At 41.3% G+C, this 10,468-nt stretch overlaps 1 protein-coding gene across 1 annotated transcript in view; it reads left to right on the top strand.

Annotated features, from left to right (window-relative positions):
* LOC108784550 (arsenite methyltransferase-like) overlaps positions 1-10,468 on the top strand; it is a 23,787-nt gene that overhangs the window by 9,104 nt on the left and 4,215 nt on the right. Inside the window, exons 3-7 of the mRNA XM_018553396.1 lie at positions 50-200; positions 4,241-4,377; positions 5,602-5,671; positions 7,279-7,360; positions 9,998-10,126. Of these exons, the coding sequence (XP_018408898.1) occupies positions 50-200; positions 4,241-4,377; positions 5,602-5,671; positions 7,279-7,360; positions 9,998-10,126 (569 nt within the window). The remainder of the gene's footprint in view (positions 1-49; positions 201-4,240; positions 4,378-5,601; positions 5,672-7,278; positions 7,361-9,997; positions 10,127-10,468) is intronic.

The raw sequence follows: 10,468 nt of genomic DNA on the forward strand, positions 1-10,468 counted from the left end.
GCTTAGAATGTTTGTACCTGTAAAATGTTCTTTGTTTTTCATTGCACAGTTACTATGGATGTGGCCTCACAGTTCCAGAATGTCTGGAGGACTGCAGGATCCTGGATCTGGGCAGTGGAAGTGGAAGGGACTGTTATATGCTGAGTAAGCTGGTTGGACAAAAGGGATATGTTACTGGAGTGGACATGACCGATGAGCAGGTACTTTTTGTATATAGGAAAGCAGCAATTAATCATTAAAGAAAATTCCGACATTGAAGAGAAACAATAATGACCAGTTTTATGTATATTTGTGTCTAAAGGTTTACATGATGGTAAATGAAAGCTTTACTTAGTGTTTTCATTATTTGTTTAAAATCTTTATTTTACAAAGAAACATCCATACCTCAAAACTGCCCCTCATTTGGAACCAAATCCCTCTGTTCCTTTTTCCTCCTCAGTTGTCCCTCTTTTTGGTCTGATGTACAGATATCTATGAAAAGGTTCTATTCAACTACCAAAATGCACCGATACCACTTTTTTGGGTCTGAGTACGAGTACCGATACTTTTTTTTTAATCTATCTAAATTGCTATTTTGAGAAGCCAGTATAAAGAAAAAGTAATGGTGAAAAAAAAAACCCTGATCACTCTTGGCATATAAATTCTAAATGATCCACATAACTGGGACCATGGCAGGGCTGTGTCTATTGCCTAAATGCATTGTGCTTGAAAGTACCCTGCTTTGTCATCTCAGAAAGTTGGGAGGAATGAGCATCTAATAGAGGATGTAGCTGTGGTACATTGAGACCAATGGCACTTTGACTGCTTCTGCATCACCCACAGAGCCGTAGCTAGCTCCTTATGTGCCCAAGGCAAGAACAAAAAAATTTGATGTCATGAGCCTCCAGGATGTGGTTTTTTATTTATTTATTTTTTACTATTTTCTACTTATTTTGTATTATTTTTTTTACAGGGAAATATTAGGTGTCTAAAGCCCCCTGATATTTCCCCTTTAAAATAAAAAAATAAAAATTGAGGACACAGTTTCTTCAATCTCTTTTTCTGCAGCCTCTGTTCTAAATGAATAGAAAGTACAGAGGCTTCCCATTCATTCAGAAAATATTCACTATTAACCATTTTCTGAATGCGGAGAAGCCTCTGTACTGAGTGCTACTACTCATTCAGAAACTCTTGAATGAACAGGAAGTGAAGTAAAGCATCATTATCAGTATTATGTGTCCCCAGTTATTTACAAACAGTGGAGTGATCAGCTGATCCAGTGTTTGTTCCAGACACCAGAGGATCAATAAATATCACAGATATTTACCGATCCTCCATCCTGAGCCGCTCAGCCATGCACAGAGGGGCGGCACAGCCTGCAGCTTCTTCTCGGAGCTGTCACTTCAGGATGGCCGAGCGGTGAGGAGAGAGAGAGCGCAGCCGGCTGTCAGATCCTGGCCGAGCGGCTGTCTCTCTCCTCACCGCTCGGCCATCCTAAAGTGACAGCTCCCTCCCCCCAGCTTCAGCACTTCACTTGGGGTGCCCCACTTCCCCCTGCCGCACCTCGCCCTGGCTGCGCCTCTCTCCCCACCCCATCCCCCACGGGCAACTGTGCCCGAGGCGAGTGCCTCAGTTGCCTCGCCCTAGCTATGTAGCTACAGCCCTGGGGTCCCAAGAGTGAAGGACCATGTCCTTTCTCATACATTTAACCGTGTGCATAATTCTTTATCTTGCTCTATTTACAACACAGACTATTCACAGATTAGCAGTAAAACAGCCTGGTGAAAACCTGAAGTAGAAGCCATGTGCTTGCTACCTGCTGGCTGCAAGTGCTAATGAATAAATATTATGTGCACCATATAATAATTACCACTTGCAGCCCTTACAGTAATCCTTAAGGGGATGTAGAAAGTTGCTTATAAGCCCCTTCTGTCTGTCACCTCCACCTGCTATAGAAGAAATGAATACGTACATATTCTGACTCCGATTGTTGTGATAGCGATGTATCCCTTGTGAGACCTCTATGCCTGGCATGTATAAGTAGATTCAATCACTGTGACATTCATTGTCAGATAGCTGAACTCGCCAATACCGTTTCATCCACAAAGATTGCTTTATTCTGCACATCAGACAACAGGATACAGCAGATGGATGGTTTTCAGTATTATGCGGTCAAAAGATTATGCCTTACCTCGGGTACTATGCAGAGTACATGTGTCCTGATTACATGTGGCTGTTAGCTGTGGCCATGACACAGGAAATACTGACCAACAAGAAGAAGGGTAGGGCTTACATAAAGAGGAAATGTATCATCACATGAGGAAAGGAATACAGAAAAAACAGGTGCAATATCACAAAAGGCCACTAGATGGCAGCATAGGAACTAACATATAGAATGGCCATAGGAAAATGATTAAGGGAAAACAAACTATATGATTCTTATCTAACATTAATGTAATAACATATTTTACGCCCCATTGGGGCAACACTCTCCCCGTCTGACATTGTAAATGTCACTATTTACATCATACAACGGTAGTTATGCAAATAAACAATAAACGAAGTGCAATTTGTGCTGTCTTGAAGATCTGAAAGACATAAAGAAACATGCATAACAATAACAATAACTCGTAAGTCCATAAACGTGAACTTGCAGCTGTCCTCTGGACCTGAAAATAAGAGAGAACACACATGCGCAAGTTCATATGTCAGATGAATTCCATGGGTGGCAGACCTGTAAAGTTCCTTGGTTGCGAGAATAGAATAGTCTCTTTGGCAGGTCGAAGGCACTTCGAATAAGTCCATCCCTGGATGTGCATGGTGCACGTAAACACCTGAAGAACATGGCACTCACGTAACTCCAGCTGCAAAGTCTCCATGTGAAACAGGCACAGCCCCAATCCTCTGGGCGAAAAGAATAGCTGGGGTAAGGATGGCTGTAAGCTCTGAATCTGCAGTCACATCACTCTTGATGAATGGATTCAGCTTGGCAGTTGTATGGATTTTAGGAATGTCCTGCTTGTCACGGACACATTTTATCTCTGTGCTAGAGATGTTTTGTTCTGCCTCGTGCAGTAGAATAAGCTCACTTTGAGCAATGTCTTTTGCAAAAAGAAGATTTTGGCATATGTGCCAGCCCTGACAGTGAGTATCCTGGGGCTTAGTGTTTTGGCAGTGGGTAGCATGGACTAACCTTGTAGTAGTGCGGTCAGGCCTTGTCCACTTGGTGAAATGACCATAGCGTTTTGCCTTCAGGATGAATCTCTGGATCTTTGTCAGGATCTAGAAGACTGAAGTCAGGACCTGTTAACCAGTGGCGACTCTAGGAACAATATATAGGGGGGGCACATAAGATACCACAGTCAAAACTGGGGGGGGCACTAATAATTTTCACCACTAAATCATGCCACTGGGAAAAAACTAGTTTAATGTCTGGGCCCACCAAGGAAAAGTACAGCACACTGTTGCGGAGGGATCCCTCATCACTGCTGTGCGTAAGAGCAATTGCTGCTGGGGATGCACCGATACCGGTATTTTGGTACCGAGTACGAGTACCGATAATTTGTCTTCGGTACTCGCCGATACCAATTACCGAGAAACGGAAGTCCCATTCAGGAAGCCAGGTGGCGTGTAAAGACTCACCACCCGGCTTCCCGATTAACAAGAAAGTCCCCTCTTACCTTAGTACCGTATGTGCAGCCTGTCAACCCCGGGCCCTCTCCAGCGAGAACGCTGCCTTCCTCCGGTACCCAGCCGGAGCCGTCTGGCCGGCCAATCAGGAAGCCGGGCGCAGTGTAATGACGCGACGCCCTGCTTTCTGCACCCTGGGTAACTTTTAGGTGAGGTTCCCGAAGTGCATCCTCTGGTGTAGGAATTTCCTCCCTGTCGTTAGGCAACTATGAATACAGAAAAAAACAGGTGCAATATCACAAAAGGCCACTAGATGGCAGCATAGGAACTAACATATAGAATGGCCATTGGAAAATGATTAAGGGAAAACAAACGATATGATTCTTATCTAACATTAATGTAATAACATATTCTACATCCCATTGGGGTGGCACAGTACACTCCACCAAAACATATGAATGGTTGTGCACACTGGCACATGAAAAGTGCATTACAACATGCTCATGCACACACACACAGGTGTTAACAGAGTCCAGATGTTTTACTGTCTGTTTGCAGGTAATTAATTGTTCTAGTTTGCATGGTACAGTGGTGTTATGTGACTAAAAATATTTTTTTCTCTGGTCTACAGTTAGAGCTGTCAAGGAAGTACATTGATTATCACATGCAGAAGTTTGGATATGAACAGCCCAACGTGGAATTCGTCAAAGGGCACATTGAAAACCTGAAATCTGCAAATTTAGCTGATGAGACCTTTAATATTGTAATGTAGGTAACCGTAAATTGTAATTTAACAAAAAGATCCTGAGGACTTTTGGGAGCATATTTATAAAGATGTACTGCATATTCGCTGGCAATATTCACCAATGGCAAATGTTTACCCAGACAAATGTTCGCAAATGTACATTAGGTTTTTTTTTTTGTTTTTTTTACTGAATATGTTCCATGTGAGTGACACTGTCCATGGGACTGAATGGTGTTTAAACATAGCATTAGCACTTGGAGGGCTAGTTTCTAGTTATTTTGTGCCCCCTAACAACACTACCAACCCAGCACAGTAGATGTGCATGCTAGTATCTGCATGATGAGAGTGCACCCCCGTTCCACTCTCCCAAAGCACCAGTACCTGATGCTAGAAGTCACTGGGCTCTTCAGCACCCCCAGGGCCCTGAAGAGAGTACCATTATTGGAGTGGTTGTATCTGCAACTTACCTGCCACCACCAGAGGGTTCTGCAATGGGTAAAAACAAAACTGTAGTGTTCTAAATTTGACAACAAAGTTATTTCTCTGCCGATTCTTCTTCTGGCTGGGTCTACCCTTCAGTGCTCTATGTAGGATCCCTAATGGAAGGTCTACCCTTCCATACTTCTGAGACTCTGGCCATGCCAGAGAACAAATTTAAGCATGCAGGGGACTCTGAGCAGGAACATCTCTAGAGCTTTCTTGGATATCACTACTCCTAACAATATATTGGGTATGAAACATCAGTTACATAATTTCCCAGCTTGAAGACCCCCCCCCCCCTGCGCCCCATGCTGAAGCCTATACAGCTAATATAAACATGGCTGGGGGAACAATGCACAATGTCCTGGTTCCTAATGGATATTCTGGTCATTCTGGCCAACAAGCCTGGTATAGAGGACGGATAGCACAATATTTAGTAAACAAAAACAAAAAGCAATTATCCTTTCTAGTGCTTGCTGGATAGAAGGTCTCCATAGGGAATTGTTGCATTTTCTATCTAATAGGTTATCACTCACTACTTCAGACTGGTGTGTGGGAACATGAAGAGTTTTAGCTCAGTCAGGTCAGGTTTTAAATGTAAGGAATACTACAGCAAGTGCTGTTCCCTATTTAACAATAATATCAGTGATTTTTTTGCTTGGAGCATACATGTCCGACTGCCCTCTAATGTCTATGGTCAGTTTTAGTGTGTGATTAGCAAATGAGAAAGCTCTACATTAGTAATGTCTTCCTCCTGTTTCCTGTAGATCTAACTGTGTGATAAATCTTTCTCCTGATAAGAAGGCTGTGCTAAAGGAAACTTACCGTGTTCTAAAGGTAAAATATATATATTGGATGTCCCTATTTTAAAAGAAAATCTGACCTTGCACTTTTGCAGATTTTCCATAAATACAATTCAGACATTTTAGGGATAGTTCCATTGAATAGTTTCTTCCATTACCTTCTTAGATTTTTTTCCTGGGATAGTTGTGTGAAATGAATCATGCAGCAGTTCTGGCCATGAAAACGCATCAACAAGATAACTAGGCATCTAAAATCCTGTGTTTAGTTTGGCTTTCACCATAACTGTAGAAAAATACTGCTGTGCGCTTTGGCATTCAAATGCAAGGATTCAATAACATTCTTCATGGCATTTTAACAGTAGCAGGCTACTATATGACCACTAGGTGGCAGTATATCCCTACATTTCATCTGTAGGAGAATTCTATAAAACCTGTACTGAGCAAATAAGAAAGCCTTGTACACAGGCAGAAGAAAAATGCTGCTTTTAGAAGCATCTTTCTTTTATTTATGACTTTGAATGCAGCTGAATTTCTGCCAATGTGTTCATATACATTGTGGCATTTAGATCTGTTCAAGGGGCATAAAAAAATGCACTAAACTGCATTCAGGTGGAGCTTACTGGCAAAATTTACATACATATGTACATCAACACGTACAGTATAAGACATGTATGTACATACATTTATTCTAGTGGTTAGAATAAATTAATAGAATGAATGAATATTCTAACCACTACCTTTTACGCATATACACCTCTAAATGCTGTACATAGATAAACGCCAGTAAATATGCACCAAAATGCAAATTTCTTACGCTGGATTTTTTTTCTGCCAGCTTCTGGAACAAAGATCCAGTGTAGATGGGAGTACTATAATACACTTGTGTGCATAAGCCCAAAGCTTGGAATTACTAACGTTTCCATTGGAAAATACTAGTTGCTTGGAGATCATGTTGGTCCAGTGAATTCAGCAATTTCTGACCTGTAGCAGTTTTTAGGATCAAGAGGTCTGATTTCACTCTTACTTGTATGCTGTCTATATTGTTGTTGTAGAGTAGTGACTACAATTATTGAAGGAAGAAACAGCCAGGCAACTAGTATTTCTAGAAAAAAAGATCAGCAATTGCAACCCCTATATTTCTCTAAGTAGGGCACGACCCCGTTGTCATGGTGCACATCGGCACCAATGACAAAATAGGAGGAAATTGGAGTGTCCTTAAACAGGAGTTCAGAGACCTAGGTGCTAGGATGAAGGAAAGGACCTAGTTTCGTATTAATAGTCATTCAACAGTTTTAGAGATATGTCAAGCTCCTGCGTCTTCAGCCCCACATTCCTCTGGACACTTCTTAGTTGAAGTGCTGAGAAACCTAGAGACAAGTGCTTGTGTGAATTGAGTTATGTCCCATCCTTAGGGTGTACATTGTGAGCATCAGGAATACAGGTGCCATCCCCTATAGGCAATTATAGGCATATTTTATCTAGCCTGAAAGTTTAGATGTTCTCAGGGTAGACATAGTTCTCCATTAATCAAAAGGTGTCTTCACAAAAAAAATGGGAATTAATTAATATTATTTAATATGTTTCTCATGTAAAGGGTGACATTGCATAATTTCTTTACATTTCTCCATATTCTGTTTTTAGTACGGGGGAGAAATTTTCTTCAGTGACATGTATATTGACAAGAAGCTTCCGGAGGAACTTAAAAAAAACAAAATGTTGTGGGGTGAGTATACGAGGATAAGTGTACATACATTATAGGTCTGATGTATTAAAACTGTTACACATGGTAGCTTTCAGTTCCAGCTCGGAAATTAAATGAATATTCAGCTAATGGATATGGGCATAACAGTCATCATTGTTATGTATGAAAGCAATTATTATTATAATACAGGATTTATATAGCGCCAACAGTTTGCGCAACACTTTGCAATATAAGGAATACAATCACAATACAATTCAAGACAAGATGGTAAGGAGGGCCCTGCCCGTGATGGCTTACAATCTAAAAGGGAGGGGCAAGTGATACATGAGGAGGTAGCTGTGTGGGGAGGAAATGTTTGAGAATGTGATGGTTAAACAACATTCTTGAAAATTAAATTGCAGGAATATGTAAGAGATGAATTGGTTCCCTTCATAACAACACACTGCAAGGACCAAAAACATTGAGTGCAAATTACATTAATTAATAAATCACAAATCGATTAAAGGCAAGCCATTACAAGAAATATTGATATGACAGATTGCTATGGATACTGCATTTAGCATTTATTATTTTGCTCCTTACACTCATTTTCTTAATAAGTCTTAACATTTTTTTTCCTGAATTAATGTTTTGTTAACATTTAAACAATACAATAAAACATGATTTCAGTAAAAAAAGGGATTGATTTTTTTACTGAAACGGGATCTATTTATTAACAATTTGCACCAATTCACCCTGTGAATATCTGTGAGGGTTTGTTTTGTATAAATAATAACAAAAAAGAATGTTCTTAGTATATTTTCTTTCCAGGTTGAATGTATTGTGATGTAATACTTCATTATGGCCACTAGATGGAGCTGAGGAGTATAGAAAATAAGTATCTCCATCCACTGGCTATAACGTCATTATACAAAGTAGGGATGCACCGATACCACTTTTTTAAGACCCAGTACGAGTACCGATACTTTTGATCAAGTACTCGCAGATACCAATTACCGATACTTTTTCTTAAAGGGACAGGTCACATTTTTTCTAAAGCAATACAAACTAATGCTTTAAGGTCACTTTCTTAATATTATGATTCATGAGATGACGAGGGAGCATGATGCCGGCTTCCCGGCCAATCGGAATGCGGGGCGCTGCGTCATTACACGGCGCCCGGCTTCCGGATTTGCCAGCTTCCTGACCAATCAGGAAGCCGGGCAGCGCGTCATTGCACGCTACCCAGCTTCCTGATTGGCCGGGAAGTCGGCTCCATGCTCTCTCATGACAAGTGACGAGAGAGCATGGAGCCGTTTCCTGGCCAATCAGGAAACCGGGCAACGGCTTCCTGATACAGGAAGTACTCGTGCTAGGTATCGGAGCATTTGGGAGAGTACGAGTACTCACCCAAATACTCGGTATCAGCACCGATACCGATACTAGTATCGGTATCGGTGCATCCCTGAAACAAATAATGACAAAAAGGAAAGTTCTTACTATATTTTTTTTCCAGGTTGAATGCATTGTGATGTAATACTTCAGTATGGGGGAGCAAGCTTGGAGCGGTGGAAGTAAAAAAAAAGTGTGGTGTGCAATATAGTACATTATACAGCGGCACAACAACGGTACTATTGCTGGGATTTGTAGTCCTCTGTAGCTGGCGTTACTCTGCAGTGCGCTGTATAATGATTATACTACGCAATGCAGATTACCAGCAGCGATAGAGGAATACAACAAATGCCAGCAATAGTCCTTTATACTATAATGTATTATTGCTGGGATTTGTAGTCCTCTATAGCTGCTGGTATTCTGCATTGTGCTGTATAATTATTATACGGCGCAATGCAGAATACCAGCAGCTATAGAGGAACAACAAATCCCAGCAATAATACATTATACAAGGTCTTTAATATATTATTGCTGGGATTTGTTGTTCCTCTATAGCTGCTGGTGTTCTGCAGTGTGCCGCTTTTTTTTTTGTAAAAACAGGAAACATTAAAAAGGTTTAGTATCTCTTTGCTGAGTGACTTGTTTTTAATTGTGGGCCTTTGATTGTCGGCGGGCAGCGGCGAGTCAGGAAGCTCACAGGGAGGAGAGGAGTAGAGGTCCTCAGCGTGCATGGCTTGTGCGGCTTAACCGGCGTGTGCAGTCGGCGTGGCATGCGCGGCATAAGGTCTGCGGTGTGGTGCGTGGAGCCGCGAACAGGCAATGTAATTGATAGCCGACTAATCGACGATGGAAAACAGGCGTATGGGTAACTGCAGCACTAAAGCTGTGCTAAAACTACCACCATGCCCCTGCCTCTAGGAGTCATGCCTGTGATGGTCAGAGTCTTGCAATGCCTCATGGGAGTTGTAGTTCCACAACAGCTGGAGTGCCAAGGCTGCCTACTCCTGATCTTTCTGCTTTATCCACATGGAAGATACACCATGCTTTCTGCAGCCCAGTCAGAATTGAGTCAATTTGACAGAATTTTGTAACATGGCATGACTGGGCACACATGCACATTGCAACAATCCAGTCCTGATTTATTAATAACTAATGAAAAATGTGAATAGGCTTTGCAGCACTGTTCAGTTTATGAATGTCCTCTAACATTACATCTTCTTACACCTGAGTAAAATATCATGCTGAATGTGCTTCTGGTGAGTGATAGATTAATTCTTATGAATACAGGGGAGGGCATTGCTGGAGCATTGTTGTGGAAAGACCTCTTTCAAGTGGCTGAAGAGATTGGATTCAGTCCCCCTCGACTAGTCACCTCCAGATACCTCACCATTAACCAGGAGCTGAGAGATATCGTCGGTAAGTTGACTGGAAGATTATTATTTTGTATTTAAAAAGTAGACCATACATTAAGATTTGTTTCATCAAATTAGTCTGTTTATGAACAATTTGCAGGGCCCGTCACCATGTGAATAGCTGTAAATATTTGTTTTGCCAAATAATAGCAAAAATGAATGTTCTTAAAAGATTTTTTCTCAGCTCAAATGTAATGTTGTTGTATTACATTATAGCCACTAAATTGAGCTTTTCCCAGTTCAAATGTAGTGTGTTGTAATAATACATTATGTCCACTAGATGGAGCTGGAGAGCATAGGAAATAAATGCGCCCCCCCCCCCCCCCCCACCCACTACATTTCGCAT

The sequence above is a fragment of the Nanorana parkeri genome, unplaced genomic scaffold (assembly GCF_000935625.1).
Source record: "Nanorana parkeri isolate BGI_ZX_2015 unplaced genomic scaffold, ASM93562v1 scaffold119, whole genome shotgun sequence".
NCBI classification, from domain to species: Eukaryota; Metazoa; Chordata; class Amphibia; order Anura; family Dicroglossidae; genus Nanorana; species Nanorana parkeri.